General features: G+C 37.6%; 2 protein-coding genes and 1 long non-coding RNA gene across 3 annotated transcripts; all 3 read left to right on the top strand.

Annotated features, from left to right (window-relative positions):
• The first annotated feature begins 622 nt into the window (after positions 1-622).
• Positions 623-5,310, top strand: LOC137133611 (uncharacterized). The gene is made up of 5 exons (XR_010915264.1): positions 623-808; positions 1,443-1,622; positions 1,884-2,023; positions 2,382-2,485; positions 2,931-5,310. It is a non-coding gene; the product is annotated as an uncharacterized lncRNA (long non-coding RNA).
• Positions 5,311-7,441: 2,131 nt separating this feature from the next.
• Positions 7,442-14,719, top strand: LOC137133450 (CD209 antigen-like protein C). The gene is made up of 6 exons (XM_067517111.1): positions 7,442-7,511; positions 7,611-7,712; positions 9,191-9,355; positions 11,004-11,146; positions 11,238-11,341; positions 13,302-14,719. Exons 1-6 carry the CDS (start codon positions 7,442-7,444, stop codon positions 13,462-13,464), a joined length of 747 nt encoding a protein of 248 aa, XP_067373212.1. The 3' UTR covers positions 13,465-14,719.
• A 2,831-nt stretch (positions 14,720-17,550) lies between these two features.
• LOC137132660 (CD209 antigen-like) lies at positions 17,551-19,582 on the top strand. The gene is made up of 4 exons (XM_067515474.1): positions 17,551-17,748; positions 17,863-17,964; positions 18,502-18,894; positions 19,236-19,582. The coding sequence occupies exons 1-4, from the start codon at positions 17,679-17,681 to the stop codon at positions 19,388-19,390; spliced, it is 720 nt and encodes a 239-aa protein (XP_067371575.1). The 5' UTR covers positions 17,551-17,678; the 3' UTR covers positions 19,391-19,582.

The following is a 19,582-nucleotide window of genomic DNA, read 5'->3' as shown; positions in this document are numbered from 1 at the left end:
CTCTTATATGGCTGATTGACTGTATTCAACTGGGTTCAGATCTCAGGAGCTCAGAGAGGAGATTTGATGAAGCTGTTTTCTGCTGAGTGTTTTCCTGTTGGCTGAGCTCATTGGCCTCATTGTCCATTGGGATTCGGGTTTTCATAAGTTACCATTCAATCAACGTTTTATTATCCCTCATTGAATGGTGTTAAACACCTTTGTTTAGGCTTCATTTTTTTAGTTTAAACTATATATAAAACTCTAAAAAACCTGCAGCAGTTGTTGGCATTGACATGTGATTGTACGACAGTATAAACATTTTTGTTTTTTCTGATGCATCATAAAGACCTGCTGAATCCACACTTATGACTGGACAGTGTTCAGGGTTTGTCCAAACAAAGCTCAGATGAGTTGAGTCTAATCAAAGTATTATAATCTATATATAAACAAAGCTCAGTCTTCTGTACTTTGATCAACAGTTCACTGCAGATATGGCACATTTATTCTTTGTGGTTGTCAAAAAACAAAGACAAAAACAATGTTAAGTTTCATTTGTAGCAAAATTTGGACAGTGAGAAACTTCCTGTTTTAAGTTGCACTTCTGTAAACTGAAGTTGTCAGAGGCTCTTTCCTGTAAAGGATCAATAAAGTATTATTCTATTCTAAGTGCATATTATATCTGCTTTGCAGTAAATGTTCTAGAATGGATTTTATTCACTGGTCTTTGTCTAGAGATCGGAGAAGAGATGTCATGGAGCTGCTGTTCTCTGTCTGGGGCTGCTGAGTGTTTTCCTGTTAGTTGGAATCATCAGCCTCAGTGTCCAATGTGAGTTTTTGAGTTAATGTCAGAGCCAATCTTTTGATTTTTAGAGGCTTTCTCAATAAATTAAAGTTTTTTGTTTTTTTTTAAATATTGTGTAATTTTACATTTGAATTTGTTCTGTTGTAAACCCAAAACACCGATTACACTTTACTGATTTTTTGCAAAAGCTAAAATTGCAGCTTGTCAGTACCAATCAAACAGGAACTGTTACATTTAGTTAAAACATTTTTTTACCTTTTCCATGAGTCATTTTTAAAAACTGGATTTAATAATTGATTTCAATTTGATTTTTATACTGTAAAAGATTTTTCCACTAAAAGGACAAAACAAATACATGCAGCTATTCAGTACCAAACAAAATAATTTTTCCAACACTGATTCTGAAATCATATTTAAACAATCCTGTAAATGCGCAATATCACATAAAGTCACTATATTTGTGTGGATATACAATCAATGTACGTGTAGTAAAGATATTTAACGCCTACAACTTGGTCAGTTCATGGTCAGTTCCAATAAACTGACCATAGTCAAAAAATAGGAAACAATTAGACTATTCATACTAATCTGTTACATCACAGTACATGAATTCATGTGGTATTTTATGTTTCACAGACATGTCTCTTTATAATTTTAGACCATAAAGCAGCACATGGTGCAGCTGAAGAACTCTCCACCATCAAAGCAAACCTGACTGAGCTTCTGCAAGACTGTAAGAACAAAGTGTCTTCTCTGACTGAGGAGAGAGACCTGCTGAACATCAGCCTCATTAAAACAACTGAAGAACTGAACAGGCTTCAGAGTTTGTCCCGACAAAGTAAGTGTGGGCTAAAGGCTAAATGGAAAAGATACGTCATTGATGGGGAGGGGAAAGCTTCAAACACAATTATCCATTTAAGATGGTCAATTTGAGCATGTATGTGTTTGCACACCTAGAGATTCCCAAAGACGGCTGCTTTGGAGACATTTTTTCATTTCAATTCCACTAGTCATGCACCTAAAACATCTCTGTGTCACATCTGCAGGAGGTGGAGTTGTGTCTTTTTTGATTCCTTATGTCTTCTGTTTTATGTTACAGAGAAAACTTGTGCTGGATGGACAATATTTAGCTTCTCTTTTTATCTCCTTTCCACTGAGCATGGTTCCTGGACAAAAGGCAGAGAGGACTCCCGCAGTAAAAGAGCAGATCTGGTGGTCGTAGACAGCGCTGAAGAACAGGTGCAGTGTGTTTGTGTGTCCATGTTTGTGTGACAGAACAAAGAGTGAGGACTGAGGAAATAAAGGAATGTTCACCTACAGAGAAGTCGTGGATAAATGTCTGTTTCTGGTCTGTGTGATGTTGAAATGCTACGTGCTGTGAAGCTGCTGTAGCTCATTTCTTTGTGAGCTTGGACTTTTCCCAAGACACTGATGAAGATGTCAAATCATTTTTCCAGTTGATCGTGTGGTTATTGTAGATATGAATTTGTCAATTATTTATTTGGTTTTTTTAATTTTCAAACTGTTGACTGTGTAACAAGTAGGTATAAGATGCTTAAAACTGAAATGTAAACTCTGGTTTTCTTGTACTGAACAGACTTTCCTCTCTGAACTGGCTCAGAGTGATGCATGGATTGGTTTGAGTGACACAGACAAAGAGGGCACCTGGAAATGGATGGATGGATCTCCACTGACTTTGAAGTAAGTGCTTCACTTTGTTTACAGCCCAATATTTTCCTCTCATGCTCTTTCTTCATTCTGAGAGCAAAACAGCACGAGCTGACATGTTAGTTGATGCTGCATTCTTGAGATTAACATTCTGTAAATCTGTCTTCATATCTGGGATCTCCCACATTTTAAAAGCCAGCCAGGATTTAATAATCATCTAATGTGCACCAAACCTCAAACAGCAATGGAAGGAGAAAAAAATATACATATACACGACAGAGAATAAAAACTGAACCACTGTCAAAATTGGCATGTTGCTTAGAGCATCACTTGGAGCAGAAACTTGTGGAGCTGCTAGAGTGTCTGCTGACAACACTTGATACTCCAGTCATCAACCTGGAGATCATCAGGTGCCGCAGAGAAACTGTTGATGTCACATATTTACCACATCATGATGTTTGTGTGCTTGTTCTGTTAGGTACTGGGAGCAGCAGGAGCCCAACAATGGTGGTATTTTTGGCAATGAGGACTGTGTACAAATCCGAGCTCAGAAAGGAGTGTGGAATGACCTGCCCTGTGAAGCCTCGCTGCCATGGATATGTGAAAAATAGCATAACTATTGTTTAGCCATCATACACACGTGGAAAACATTCTTGGTACCGTTTGTTAAAGAAAGAAAAACCACTATGGTCACTGAATTCACTGGTACTTAAAATAAGCTTGTCAGACATTACTTTTGAATTTACTGCAACAAAGTGATTTCTGTGACTTCTGCACCTGTCGACAGGTATTTTGGCCCACTCCTCGTGAGCAAACTGCTCCAGCGGTCTCAGGTTTGAAGGGAGCCTTCTCCACACTGCATGTTTCAGTTCTTTCTTGAATATGATTTAGATCAGGGCTCATCAAAGGCCACTTCAGAATAGTCCAGTGTTTGTTCTTAGCCATTCTTGGGTGTTTTGAGCTGTGTGGGTCATTATGCTGTTGGAGGACATGTGACTGAGACCAAGCTTTCTGACACTGGGCAGCATTAAAGTGCTATTTCTATGTCTCACTCACATTAGAGCCCATTTTAGATGAGAATTGCAGAGTTGCAATGTGTTTAAAAGCAGCATTCAAATGTTACAATAATCCTAAAAATACAGAAATACATTTATTTTAAAATGTAAATTGCTAAAAGTTCCAAATCTCAAAGAATCTACAGATAACTCAAACAAAAGATGACAAAAGATTTTTGTTCATCTGTTATCATAAATTTTAAACAACAGTGAGTGTTTGTTCAAATTGTGTGTTTGCTTGAATCTAACAGTGACATTTTGTGGCCACGTTAGTTATGACTCTTTCTCCAAATCCTCCTAACGGTGCATCAGTGGTGGCAGAATGAATTTTACTTTGTTCTTCATTTGTCTTCCTAGTGAATAATCTGAATAATTTATGAATAACTGTCTTCATTAAAGACAGATAAACAGTAACAACATGTTCTCATGTTTCACTTCTTTATAGCTGTGGTGGCTCTTCAAATAATGTTGCTTGTAGAAGATTGCTCACCATCGCAACTTCTCACTTCCTCTAAAGCTCAGTTTCCTCGAGGATTGAAACAAACTTCTAGTAAAACCTAAAGATTTTTTTTTTTGTCCTTTCGGAAAGGTTATAGGTGGAATGACCTGTACTAAGTAACTCTGCAATGGATCTGTCAGGGTCGGCCTTCAGGGTCGACCCAAGTGCAACAAAGCGAGACGGGATTTCGTAAGAAAATAAATTCTCTTTAGAATTTTTAATAAAAGACAAGAAAAACTACTAACATAATTTCACTCCTACAACGAGGACTAAACTGGCACCGTTTCTGAAGGCCACAATAATACTAGAGACAAGAAATTAACTCGGACATAGGCACTCACATAGGTACATTAAGGGACTAATCAAGGATTGAGCAGACAAACTGAAGAATCAAAATGAAAAGTAAACATGGATCAAACAGGTTAGTCTAAAACTGAAAACTGGGTTGTTGATGCTAGAACCAGAAGATAACCATAACTAGGAACAGTGAAACTAATGAACGTGAACCTTAATATTAAGACGGGAAAGATAGGACATAAACATTAACCAGGGCTAAAGAAACTAAGGAACCAAATTCAATAAGGGAACCGAACCTAAACATCAATGTGAAATTATTAACCAGACGAACATGAACGAGAAAACAAGGACTTACCATAAACTGAAAATAAGCACAGAAAAAAACTACTAAGGCATCGAATGAAAATCTAACCAAACCTCAGACCAAGATACAGGATAGAAGTCCACAAACCCTGAGACAGGTAAACAGATGACTGGACATTGCACGGATAATCCAGATGAGACAAGACGTAGAAGGGGAACGAAATGAAAGTCCAGGGCAAAAAGTGAATGTGAGAGTCACATCATGACAGAATGTGAGAAAAAAATGCAATATTGCTAAATGTTTTGACATCATACATATGGAAATATTTTATATAAGACATGAATATGTCCTGTCTCTGTCCACCACCTCTGTCATTTATATTTCATTTACATACAAACATTTTCTGTGTTGAACAAACTGCTAGCAATAGGTCCTTGACATATATACAAACACCATGGACTAATCAGAGAGCAGGCTCCATTTCTGCATGTTTGATTTGCAGGGAACAAGGCTTCATTCTAGATTTCTCTGTAGCCTTGTGCCAGGTGAGTCCACATCTTGGTTGGTTAAGTGAACAGTGCACAGACTGGCTGATGGCTGGTGATGTTTATCTGTTTGTCAACCTATTTTTATCAGTGACATAATGCATTAAAGTTGTCTTGTGAAAATTCTAAGAAAACCAGCAATGTAATGAATAATAATGCAACAAATAAGAATAAATCATTTAAAATAATGAAATATGACTTCTTCTTGTTTATTCTTTTTCATTGTGTCACTATAACCTCATATCACTGTTGAATAATATATGTGGATAAAGTTCATGCTTTCTGGCCTTGTTTCTTAATGGCAGTATATACACACAGTAATGGTATGTTTGTACTGTCAACACAAAGTGTCCAGTTCATTCTAGTCAGTTGTAGACATGGTTACACAAGTTCCGAGACCACCGTCAGGTATTGACATACTTAACATTGACATGTGTTTGTACTTTGAGTAAAATATAAATTTTCTGCTTAGTACTTGAGTAAAACATTTGCTGTGGTACTTGTGCAGACTTTCTAGGCCAATTCTTGCACTTTTACTTTAGTGGAGCCCTGGTGGTTCTGTGGTAGAGCATTGGGTTGGGATGCAGAAGGCCGCGGGTTTGAATCCAGGCATCAAGGGCTAAGCCCTGATAAAATGGGAGGGTTGCAGCAGGAAGACCATCCGGCGTAAAAACGTGCAGAACACCTTTCACTGTGTCAGCCCCTGAAGGGACAAGCCGAAAGCACTTTTTGTGATGTCATGCTAAAGAAATGATGCAGCATTGGAAGCAAGACATAAACTATGTTTTTGGAACTCGGCCTTTTGTACAGCAATTTTTCTAAACTTTCTGATAGTCTACCAAACATTGGGTCACCAATAAACACCATAATTAACTGTCTAATTTTGTGTTCTCACGTCTTTATTACATGTCTTTTATCTTGTAAATGAAACAACAGCAGTGTTTGTTCAAATGTCTAAAAACTGTTTGTGTGTAACAGGGACCTCTTGTTACCATGTGGATTCTGACTTGTGTGTCAGAAGAAAAGTCTTTTATAATGATGCCACAAACCATTTTAAGGAGAATGTCAAACTATGTTTAATGTGAATGAAACTGTGTGAAGGCTTGTTGTCACGTCCCTACTTGTCCTCTACACTCAGGTGTGTTCACCCCAACTTCATTAGTTACTATTTTATTCTGCCCTCATCATCTGTTTGTACCACCACCAGCTTTCACCACCTTCAGTCCACCGTCTCAGATTATCACCATGATGAGATTTTCTTTTGTTTTCTTCAAATACATCATCTTTTAGGTTGGTGACAAAGTTTAGTCATCAGTATAAAAAACGTTGTTGCCAAACTCTGAAATAAATGTTCTGTAGATGATATTTAAACTAGTCACATTTCATAATAACCAGCACCATTAAAAAACTTTCCTGAAACACCTGCTCCAAAAAATATGCACAATAGTCTAAAAAATAGTCTGCATTACTGAACAACAACAAGCTTTTCTATGTGTCTGAAGAGAGAAAGCAGTTGCATGGCAGCATCACTGAAATGACTGAGCAGCTGAACAGGTTTCAGAGTTTGACCACAGTCACTCAGCTCTGTGGTTACTGCTCACACTGTCAGATCTCTATGGTAAAATGCAGCCATGATGATCTTAATGTGTGCAGTAACATCACTATGCTAAAATGATGAGCTAATCTATATTTTACAAATCATCTAGATCAGCATATTTGTTGGGAAGAGCAACTATGTACTAAAACTGGCATTGACATGCAAATTTTGTTTAAAATGTAAGATTGTGTGAATGACCTACATCAGCTGAACAATTTATCGTTTAGTCAAAAGATGGAAAATGGAAACATAATTTCTTGTAATTCTGCGCTAATTATATTGGGGTTTTAATTTAGCACAGAGAGACTTACTGCTAATTTTGCATTTAAGTTTCAGAGAATATGTGTGTTCACTGGAGACCCTCTAGAAAATCTGGACGGCTCTAAAAATAAATACAAAGCCACAAAGTGTCTTGTTGCTGCTTCAGGTGAAGTAGAATAAATGTGACTGGTGTCAGTTTAGTACAGCAAATGTCAGAATTGTGAAGAAACTGAACTAAGTGCTTCAATCTTCTATTAGTGTAGTTTGCTGTGTCTCCTTATGAGAATTGCCCACTATCAAAACCACAAGGCCCATCACTTCCTCTAAAGCCCAGGGTTCTTAGTATCTGAAACCAAAGTGTCTTTATCATTTACATGTACTGTGCTGCAAAGCTGACCAGAGCTCTGAGGCAGTTAACAAACCTGTGATCAATGGAGGAAATATATATCAATGTGGAATATGACAAATCTGTTCACTCAAGTCCTTCAACAAATCAGACAGGTAAGAATGTTTAATTAGTTGCTGAGTAGAGATTAAATCTGTTTTAATCATATGTTATTTCTGATCTAAGACTGTGTTTACTGGTCTTTTTCTGTTCAGGTCCCAGGAGCTCAGACAGCAGATGTCATGGAGCTGTTGTTCTCTGTCTGGGGCTGCTGAGTGTTTTCCTGTTGGCTGGACTCATCGTCCTCGGTGTCCACTGTGAGTCCATGTTACATAAGTTCATATCAGAGACACTTTATGAGTTTAAGAAGTATTGTTATTTAAATGTACAAATTTTATTTTTCAAGTTTCCTATTTATGCATTTGAATTTTGAAATGTAAAAATTAAATGTTTTTAGCACGTTGTTTTGACTAAAGTGACAAAGTTCAGCAGGAAAAGTGCTTTCAGCTGTTCAGCACCAGACAAACAGGAACTTCACCTCCACTCTGACATTATTAGTGTGAATCACACTCTTGTTGTTTCCATTTCACTCTTGTTGTACATACTTTATTTGGCCTGCTACTTGTCCTAAACGCTAACCGCTACAAACATGGTTCCAAGTCTAACATGTTAAGCCTGGTCAGGAGAGGGGTGCGTTTACTTTCTGTGCTGATAGCTAACGTCCAATAATTATTATGAATATGTTTTGGGTCGTTCCAGAATTGGAGGAAAATTTAAGCATTAACACTTTTGAAAAACTGACTTTTTATTTTTTAGCTTTCTGTTGTGAATAAGAATAAATAGGTATTTAACCATTAAACAATTTGATTTGTCCAGCTCAGACAATACTTTTACAATTTTGGTGAGGTGTTTTATTTGTTGTACACTCTCCTTGGTGCAACCCTGTTACGAATACTCAGAAACCTGAAAAAGGTTTATTTTAAAATATTGTGGAATAAATCCTTTACCATTAAAGAAAGTTGTTTAGTGCTTTTTATCTGCCTGTGCTGTTCCATTCGTGGAACTGCAATAAATGTTTTGAAATGATTTTTTAGTGTCGTTAAGTTAGTTTAGTTTCATTTCTACATTATTCAGTGCTTCAGTTAGTCAGCAGAAATGGCTGCAATGGCTGCACCTGCTGAAGAGTTTTGATGCCGCAATTGTAAACAAGATTTTGTAGCGTCTGTTTTCACTTCTATAGTGTTCAATGCCTTTAAACCTGCTACGCATGCCACCCTGTGACCATGGAACTGCATTTTGTTAAATTATTTTTTCAAGTGCTTTCACTTTTAAAATGTTCAGGGCCTCCAATCTGGTGGCGGCGAAGGCTGCAAGCAGCTGCAGCAGCTGGTATTTTCTTCATTTGTCCATTGTAGTATGCACATTATGCCTGTATGCAAACATGCATTATTACATCAAAAGCCATTATAACAGTTCTACAGCAGAATAGCTGATAAATATATTGCTATGTTTACAGAGTTGTAAACCTGAGCCTGTAAAGGCTCTATACCGTGCTCCACTGCTACTGAGGAGCCTCATTACACTTCTTTGCCTAGGACCCCCTGGTTAACCACTGTTTTTAATGCTTTTTTAAAAAAGCCACTTAATGTACTGTAGGAATAAAAGTGTAGGATTGTTGTGGAGATTTTTAGCATATGGAACTTAAATCATGGGCACGTTGTAAAGTTTGGGGGGAAACATCTGACCTGGCTAAATAGGAAGTAGTATTACATTATATGAATTCATGTGGTTTCAGATTATAACTCAGCACATGGTGCAGCTGCAGAACTCTCCACCATCAAAGCCAACCTGACTGAGCTTCTTCAGGACAGTAAGAACAAAGTGTCTTCACTGACGGAAGAGAGAGACCAGCTGAATGCCAGACTCAATAAAACAGCAGAGGAACTGAACAGGCTTCAGAGTGAGTAGGTGTAGGCAGTATGGGATAAGGCCTTTAATGTTTTCAAGGATTGAGAAATGCTTCCCCTCTGAGAATCGCCCCCTTAATGTGGTGGACTCCCCTAATCTCACTTTTTCTGTACATAGTTTATTTAATTTTTATTTTATTTCATTTTGTGTACATACGTCATATTTGTTGTGTAACACACCTTTGCACTTTCTTATTTTAGATTATTTGTTTGCACCTAGTAACCTTAAGTTTTCTTAACTGTGTCTAGCAATAAACAGTTTTCTGATTGTGTAGGGGCTTGTGGTTCCCTATGTTCCTTGGTGCTTTGTTGTTGGGGGCAACAGGCCCTGGTAGGGTCTCAGAAGGCGAAGTGGTCCCAGAGGTGTTTCCAGACTAAATGCAATTCACAGACATCCTGAGGATATGGCAGTTCAGTAACTTGGTAACTTGCCTAAAATAGGGAGACCGGCGCACCCTTTTGTAGTCAGACCTGGGAAGGGAGCCACCATCCTGTAGGCCCACTATATGCAGGAACAGAAGTCAGGGTTGGGTACAATGCAAGCTGGGCAGCAGGCAATGTTGGGAGTCTAGACATGCTGATTCAGTGCTTTGGAAGCTACAGTATATCTAGGAACATGGAATTTCACCTTTCTGTCAGGGAAGTGAACTGGAGTTGCTGTGAGAGGATGAGTGATACCAACTAGATATAGTGGGGCTTAACTCTACACATAGCACTGTCTCTGGAACCAAACTTCTAGAGAGTAGTTGGACTCATTTCTTTTTTTGGAGTTGCCCAGAGTGAGAGGCGTGAGGCAAATGTGGGGATACTCACAAGTCCCCGGCTGAGTGCTGCTGTGTTGGAATACTCCCTGGTGAATGAGAGGGTCACCTATATGTGAGGGGGAGGCTCTGGCTGTTGTTTGTGCTTACACACCAAAAAGCACTACAGAGTATCCAGCCTTCTTGGAGACTTTGGGTCGGGTCCTTGAAGTTACCACCTTTGGAGTTCATAGTTCTGCTGGGGGACTTCAACGCCCAGGTGGGCAATGATGGAGAAACCTTGAGGAAAGTGATTGTAGGAATGGCCTCCATGATCTGAACCTGAGAGGTGCTTTGTTATTGAACTTCTGGACTAGTCATGGGTTGGGCATAACAAACACCCTGTTTGAGCATAGGGTTGGTCACAAGTGTACCTGGTACCAGAACACCTTAGGCCTCAGGTCAATGATTGACTCTGTGGTCGTATCATTAGATTTCAGGCTGTTTGTATTAGACACTTGGATGAAGAGTATTGCAGAGCTGTTAACCATTAATACCTGGTGGTGAGTTGGATCAGGGGGCGGGGGAGGCTAATGGACTGACCTGGTAAACGCAAACGTGTATTTAGGGAGTGCTGGGAACACCTGGTTGAGGCCCCTGTGTATCAGATCATTACCTCCCACCTTAGAGTAATTTCTCCTGCATTCCGGGGGGGGCTGGGGACATGGAATCCGAGTGGACAGCATTTACAGGCTTCAATGTGGAAGCGGCCGCTCTTAGCTGGTTGTTGCCTGTTGCGATCAAAAGAAAGTTTAAGTCTAATTTCTTATTCACACACACTGACAATATTTGTAAACCAATTCTGATTAAGTATGTTTTACATTTTTAATATATGTTCCAGAGAAAACGTGTCCTGCTGGATGGCACATGTTCAAATTTTCCTGTTACTTCATCTCCCATGACTCTGGTTCTTGGAAAAGAGGCAGACAGGACTGCAAAGACAGAGAAGCAGATCTAGTTGTTATAGACAGTGCTGAAGAACAGGTACAGTGTGGATGTTTTAGGACACTGAGGTCAATGACAAAGGTAAATGTGAACACTAACTTTTTAATAATTAGTTTTTGCTTTCATACAGAAATTCATCTCAGACTTCGTCACAGTAGGAGCCTGGATTGGTTTGACTGACAGTGAAAAAGAAGGCACCTGGAAATGGGTTGATGGATCTTCACTGACTCTGAGGTTGGACCTAATTAGTTTCAGCAGCACAAACTGTAGCCTGTAACAGGAGCATCCTTTTGAACCAGCACCTTACTGAAAGAATATTTTTAAGTAGCCTGAAGATGCACTTGTTTAAAAGTAGAAATTTCATTAAGAAATACATTTTTGTGGACATCAGACAGAAAAAAATCTGTTTGGATTTTAAACATTTCAATAAAAGTGCTGAAAAAATATACTTAAAGTAAAATAACTCATGTAGAACGATATTAATAAATGATATTATTCCTGCATTAACAGTGAACATCACTAATGTTGCAGCGAGTAAAGATCATTTTAACAACTTTATGTGCTGAAAAAAGCTTCATCCACAAAAACACATCAGCATTTAAAAGTTTAATAGATTTTGTTTTAACAATTTGTATCTGTGATGTAACTATAAGAAAATGTGCAGCATTGCTTTCTGAATTTTAGCCAAGTTAAAATAAGACTAAATACACAAGTAAAGTCCATCAAACTTCTTGGCTGTATTTGAGTAAATACCAGAGACAACGGGATGAGACTCCATCACTTTTTTCCTCCAAGTTTAGAGAAAGAATATTTGCATATTACCCAACAAATAATTGGTGAAGCTGTTTATGATCATATTTATCCAGTGGTTTCTGAATCCAAAATCTGCTCTGATAACATATCACTATAGTAACGTATCACTACAGCAGTGTGAGACATTTCAAGAACAAAATCTTGGTTTACGAGATTAATGAGCCCCAGTAATTTAACCTCTTCAGTTTGACTGTTTGAGTACAAAAATTGTTATTACTTTTTAGACTTCTGGCTTTATATTTTATTTGTGTAAGTAATTAGATAATTTTCATATTTGTTTTTTATGTTCATGTTTATTTAAGAAGCAAATCAAAAAAACCTTCACTGCTTAAAACACGCAGAGGAAACAATGTTTGAAACTGCTGAAATCGCTGGTTTCACAGAGTGAATCTGTCCATCAGGGTGTTGCACAAAAAGCTTCAAGACTAAAGTAAGAAGACAATAATGTCCCAGCTGGAGATTCACATGGTTACTGACCCTTTCTGCAGTTTCTGCTACAGTTTAAGACCCACAGGGATGTAATTAAATTCAAAACTTGAGCTGGAGTTCACATTTGTTTGGTGACTTGAAAACAAAAATGCCAACAATGTGATGAAGAGGACGAAGCTCCTGCCCAGTTTAACCCCTGATTAGTTCACGTATTGAGCTGCTTTAAATGCTTTACGTTCAAGTTTAATTTAAGTGGATTTTCATGTCCTGTTTATTGTCAGCTAGTAACTGCACCTTAGAAATTTACTGTGATGATAAAATGATAAACAAGCATCTTCTGTTGGGTCTGAATGGCTTCAAGTTGTCTCTGTCTCTGCACAATGTTCATGTTGGACCTTATGTGAATGATAATTAAACTGTGGACATGCAGAGATTATACAAAACAAAATCATCACAGCACTATTTGTGTCAATAATATTAAATATACTTCAGATCTATTCTGTCTGTATGTAATACAGTTTTATGTATTATTACTGTTTGTATTATTGTATTAAGTTTTGGTTATATTTTTACATATTAAGTTATATTAAAAGCAAAATACAGTAAAATATACTTCAAATATTTTAAACAGATACAAAACAATATAAAACAATGTATTTAAATAGACTTTAGAGTTAAGTCCACTTAAGTGTATTTTAGTAGATTTTTATTTGTATTAATTCTACATCATTAGTAGACTTTAAGTACATGAACAGTAGCACACTTGAAATACATTTATCATAAGGGAATGGAAGTATACTAGATATATCTAAATTGCACTTTAGTAGAAGTTTTCTGTTTTTAATTAGGTGCCTTTGGTCAGACAGATGTAAAGAAATAAGAAACAGCTACTTTTGCTTCATTTTAAGGCAGTAGTCATGTGTATAAGTACTGTGATTCTCTTGTCGTTTAGACAGTGGGAGCCAAATCAACCTGACAACGGTGGTGGAGACATAAAGTGGGGAGAGGAAGACTGTGCACACATCCGAGGTGGCAGGGAATTGGAAAATAATTGGAACGATCAGTCATGTGATGCTTCTAAACACTGGATCTGTGAGAAAAAGCTTCAGCAGTAGTAACATGTGCTTTTAGAAAGTCAGATATTATTCCACAAAAAGTCTTTGGTATCTTGTGTCTGAGACAGTAAATGTAGCGTACGGCTCTTTCTCACCAGTTTCTGTGCTGTGTAACTGTGTAAACCAGTGTGAGGATCCACTTGTTCTACACATTAATAGTCTTTTAAATCTATGCTCAGTACACAGCTATTTAAAGTTGCATTCACCCTTCAGCAGTAAATGGACAGTTTATCAGTATTGTCTTCTTTTATTAGTGTCCTTCACATTTTATTTTTGCTTGTTAAAAAATTTGCCTTTTTATCCTTTTTTGTGACTTACGTACATTTTTGATGTTTAATTAATATTTGTATCTGTTTTTGTTTTATCATCCATTGGTTAATTTGAGTCTGACACCTGTGAAGCATCTTAAACTCATATTTACTGCACTGAGAGTATTGCAGTACATTCTGCTGCTCTTACTGTTACTTACTTAGTGACTGTAATACAACAGTATCTGTCGCCACCTTCTGACTTTCACACTGCAGGTGCAGTAGTAGTGTCATGGATGGATTGGTGGGAGAATGGGTCCCTGGACACAGACAAGTAAAAGGCCCCACCACTGACACAAGTGACCACAAATGTGTCTGTCACATTATTTCAGTCATTTTTGTGTTTTGATTTCAACTGTTTCTGATCAATTTCATTCAATATATGTCTATTTCCAACCCTCACGTGTCTCTTTTTTTGAAATATTGTATATATATTGTCGCTTGTCTTGTGTCTTGTTATGTTTCTGGAGCTTGGTGACATCTTGTGTGTATTTTTCTTTTTTTTTTTTCAATTTTGTGGTTACGATCATTCTGTGTGTATTTTTGTTTGTGTTAATAGTGACCTCCATGGAGAAATATGACACAAAACCCCCCAAACTCCTCCCACCTTCTAATTTTAACTTTTCCCACTCAAGTGGAGCCAAGTAAGAAGGTTTTACCAGTGTTACTTTCTTTTTTTAATGTGTTATTATATTTATACTTTCAATTCAAATTTTTCCAATTAGCTCAATTTATATAGCACCAATATATAACTGTGTTACCAGGCTAAGTGCGTTTCTTCTAAATGAGTGGAACTCCACTTCCTCTCTAACTGCTTTAAGCTGGATGTTACCATTGTACCATGGAGGTTGTCTCCTCTGATTTACTGCCTTCTTTTTCAGAGGGGCAACAGTATCAAGTATAGTCACAGTGAGGCTGCAGAACCATCAATGACAATGTACTTGTGAGTAGCCACTTCACGCTTGTACAATAGCATAGAAGTAAATGGTAAAAGAAACTTTTCATTAAATTTGTTCACAGCATTTCGGATAAACGCGTCCTGTAATGGAGGTTTTTTTCTAACTGCTGTATAGTCCATTATTGTATAAAAGAAAATTATGGGGAAATATTGTTAAATTATCAATTTCAATGCCCTATGTAAGGACAAAGTCTAGAGTGTGACTAAAACAATGAGTGGGTACATGTACATTTTGAGAAACACACTGAAAATCCAATTGTAATCCTAACTTAGATTTTTAGGTGCTTTACTCAGTTATCAACAATATGCAGCTTTTAGTAGTTTTCATCAAGTTAGAGTTAATTACAGGGTGAAAAAAACCTTTACTCTTTGTTTTTGAGTGAAGCTGAATTAAACCAATCAAGTACAGTAGCAACTAATGAGGCAATGATCAAACTTAACCAGTGTGAGGCAGCAAAAAGGTGCTTAGTCTGCCAGGATGCTTTTAGGCAGGTATTAACAGGGTCATGAAGGTCAGTATTAATGGGGTCAAAGCATCCTGGTGTAATTCATAAATCCAATACAGTAAACTTTTTAGGTTGACTTATTTAGACTCACATATTCTTCCTGCTGCAGAAAAGTTTCAATTAGAAAAAAATTATCAATTTGATCAACTTACTGACTTGATTAATCAGGCCATTTACTAACACAGATTTAGACAAGAGAGATCTGATATTTAATAATCCACATTTTACTGTTTTGGATGGAGGCCATCTCTCCTAATCAAACCGGGTTTTTCCCTAAAAGGTTTCCCACTACATACAATACTCGATAGTGTTGCCCCTCTGGAGAAGAAGGCAGTAAACCAGAAGAGGTGATCTCCATGGTATAGTTCACAAACACGCAACTTAAAACAAGCAACACGAAAGTTGGAAAGGAAGTGGCGTTCCAGAAATTTAGAAGAATCTCATTTAGCCTGGAAAAATAGTTTAAAAATGTACAAAAAAGCTCTCTGTGATGCCAGAACAGCATATTATTCATTATTAATAGAAGAAAACAAGAACAACCCCCAGTTTCTGTTCAGCACTGTAGCCAGGCTGACTAAGAGCCATAGTTCTGTTGAGCCTAGTTTTCCCTTAACTCTGAGCAGCAATGACTTCATGACTTTCTTTATGAATAAAATTGTAGCTATTAGAGAAACATGTCACCAGATCCTCCCCCCAAATATTACAGATAGATCTTCATGTACAGCAGTGCTAGAATCATCGATAAGGCCCCAATCCCTGTTAGACTGCTTTTTACCCATAGATCTCTCTGAGCTAACTTCAATTATTACCTCATCTAAACCAACAACCTGTCTGCTAGACCCTATTCCAACTAAGCTGCTCAAGGAAGCTTTACCCTTAATAGATACGTTCATATTAGATATCATCAATCTATCTTTAGAAGCAGGCTATGTACCACAGGCCTATAAGGTAGCTGTAATTAAACCACTACTTAAAAAACCCTGTCTTGACCCAGGTGTTTTAGCCAATTACAGACCAATATCTAATCTCCCCTTTATTTCTAAAATAATTGAAAAAGTAGTTGCAAAACAATTATGTGATCACCTTCATAGGAATAATTTGTATGAAGAGTTTCAGTCAGGATTTAGAGTTCATCATAGTACAGAAACAGCACTGGTAAAAGTCACCAACGATCTTCTCATGGCCTCAGATAATGGACTAGTCTCTGTACTTGTTCTGTTAGTGCTTCATTTGATACCATTGATCCCAACATTTTATTACAGAGACTGGAAGATGAAATTGGGATTAAAGGAACTGCACTAGGTTGGTTTAAATCTTATCTATCTGATAGATTTCAATTTGTTAATGTTAACAATGAATCCTCCATGCACACAAAGGTTAGCTATGGAGTTCCACAAGGCTCTGTGTTAGGACCAATACTTTTTACTTTATATATGTCTCCTTTAATTCAATTCAACTTTATTTATATAGTGCCAATTCACAAGAAAGTCATCTTTGTCATAACTTTACAGAATAAATTCAAGATTATAAAGATGTAAAGAGAGAACCCAACAATTCCCCCTGGAGCAATCCCCCGGCCCCCCCGGGGAGTGTAAAGTTAAGAGAGAAATGAAAAAGAGCAACAAAAAGCAACAACAAAACATCGGGGAGGTTGGTAGGACCAGTAGCTGCACGCTGGAAGACACACAGCTTCAAAGCCCGGGGACACCTGCAGAAAGGGACAAAGAGAGGGGGACAGAGAAGGATAAAGACAACTACGGGAGAAAACACACAGAGTTAACATACAGTTTATGTGATTAACAGCCCACACGACTGTTTAACTACGTGCTCATGAGTTACACTGCTTATTGAATCTAGCGTCATTCTTCACTTCTTTATTCTAACCAAGTATGTATGTCCACTGAGAAGGATTGTGTGTTTTCTCCCATAGTTGTCTTTGTCCTTCTCTGTCTCCCTCTCTCTGTCCCTTTCTGCAGGTGTCCCCGGCTTTGAAGCTGTGTGTCTTCCAGCTTGCAGCTACTGGTCCTACCAACCTGCCTGATGTTTTGTTGTTGCTCTTTTCTTTTCTCTCTTCACTTTCCACTCACCCCAACCGGTCAAGGCAGATGGCCACTGACCCTGAGCCTGGTTCTGCTGGAGGTTTCATACGTTAAAGGGAGTTTTTCTCTCCACTGTTGCCTAGTGTTTGCTAAAGGGGGGTTTGCTGGGTTCCCTCTATACATCTTTATAGTCCTGACTTTATTCTGTTGTTATGATTCAGTCCTATGTGGCTGTAAGGACATGTGTCTTAAAATGCTACTCCGTAAACATTTGGCCCTCAAAATGATTCATTTCCTCTTAAGCTCAGCTTCCTCAAAAACTGAAACTAACTTTCTTCATTTACATTTTACTGCAATCTGTGCTGCAGAGCTGAGCTTCTAGTAAGAGCTGACCACCTTATCAATGGAGGAAATACAAATGAATTTTAAAAATGACAAGTCTTTTCTCTTAAGAAGGAAAACAACTCAGACAGGTAAGAATGTTCAGTCAGACATAGATGCTTACAGACTGATTGGGAATAAATCTGATATTATCTGGTCTTACTATGAACTTATTGACTGTATTCACTGGTCTTTTCTCTGTTCAGATCTTTGGAGCTCAGAGAGGAGAATTTATAGAGCTGTGGTTTTCTGTCTGGGGCTGCTGAGTGTTTTCCTGTTGACTGGACTCTTCATCTTCAATCTCCACTGTGAGTCTGGTTTTCATAAATTAACATTTAATTTGTTCTTATAAGGAGCATTATGCTACTCTGAATGATATAAGACTATGAAGTTCAAGCTTAATATGTTTTTTGTGTTAAATCTGGACAAATGTGTTTTGAAACAATTGTAAAAACAACACTAAATAAAATGCACAAAGCTAAAATACAAATACACACAAGTTAAATTCTAACATTTAGTTCTAAACATTCAAATATTCCTGTTTATTAATTTTCTTTTTTATATTTTAAAACTTTTATAATACATTACAAATTGCCTTTTTAAATGTAAAATAAAATAAAAAGAAACAGACAAAGCTAAATGCATGTAGCTATTTGATTTGTGCGATGTTTCATGAGACTAATAAAACACTAAGGAACATGTTTACAAGTGTAAGATTTTACTAGAAATAATCTATGGAACATATGGAGCATTAGTTCACTGTAGCCATGGAGGAAAAAAATAGGAAATAAGGTGAATTGTATTATATGATGCTTGTCATTCACACATGCTTTATTATCTTTTAGACCATAACACAGTAAACAGTGGGAAAGCTATGAAGGCCAACATGAATAAGAGTCTCCAGGACAGCAGGAACAATATGTCTTCCCTGACTGCAGAGAGAGACCAGCTGAATGCTAAACTGTCTTCCCTGACTGAAGAGAGACGCCGACTGACTGCTAGAATTAATTTCCTGACTGCAGAGAGTAACTGGCTGAATTCTAGTCTGTCTTCCCTGACTGCAGAGAAAGACAGACTGAATGCCAGAGTGTCCTCCGTGACTAAAGACAAAGACCAGCTGAATTCCAGAGTGTCCTCCCTGACTAAAGAGAAAGACCAGCTGAATTCCAGAGTGTCTTCCCTGACTGCCAAACTCAGTGAAATGACTAAAGACAGAGACTGGCTTGACAGTTTGTCCAGTGAGTATGGGCAGTAAGGGACAAGGCACATGAAGCCTAACTGATGCCAAAAAATACTATACACAGCTGTACACAATAGTACACAGTACAATCGTCCATATAAGACAGTTTAGACACTTATGTTTGCACAAATAATGTTTCCCAAAGACTTTGAAAGCATTGGTCAGATTCTAAGTGCAAGTTAATAAACTAATGTTAACATGTTGAGGTTATTGTTATGTAATTCTAAACAGGAGTCAGACACTACAAATCACCTCTGTGCCACATTTGCATGTTTTACCTCATGGTGTCTTCACTTTGTCTTGACTGACTTCTATTATCTTCTGTCTTATATGTTACAGAGAAAACTTGTCCTGCAGGATGGACAAAGTTCCGCTGGTCCTGCTATATTCTCTGGAGTAGGTCGGACTCTTGGACAAATGGAAGAAGCGACTGCCAAAATAAAGGAGCAGATCTGGTGATAATAAACAGCAAAGAAGAACAGGTAGAGTGTTAGTGTCCACATTTATGTGACTGAACATGGAATGAGATTAAAGGACAGAGAAACAAAATACTTTGCAGATGTTATATCAATGAGTGCCATCTGATGAGTCATAGCACTCTGTGACTCGCATAATTAGACCTCTTACTCATGGGAAATGTAAAAATTGCAAGCGCAACAAGTGTAGAAGTAAGCAATAAAAATATA

Source organism: Channa argus, chromosome 9 (genome assembly GCF_033026475.1).
Source record: "Channa argus isolate prfri chromosome 9, Channa argus male v1.0, whole genome shotgun sequence".
Lineage (NCBI taxonomy): Eukaryota > Metazoa > Chordata > Actinopteri > Anabantiformes > Channidae > Channa > Channa argus.
The sequence above is the reverse complement of the archived record's forward strand: the minus strand, read 5'-3'. Positions and strand labels throughout refer to the sequence as shown.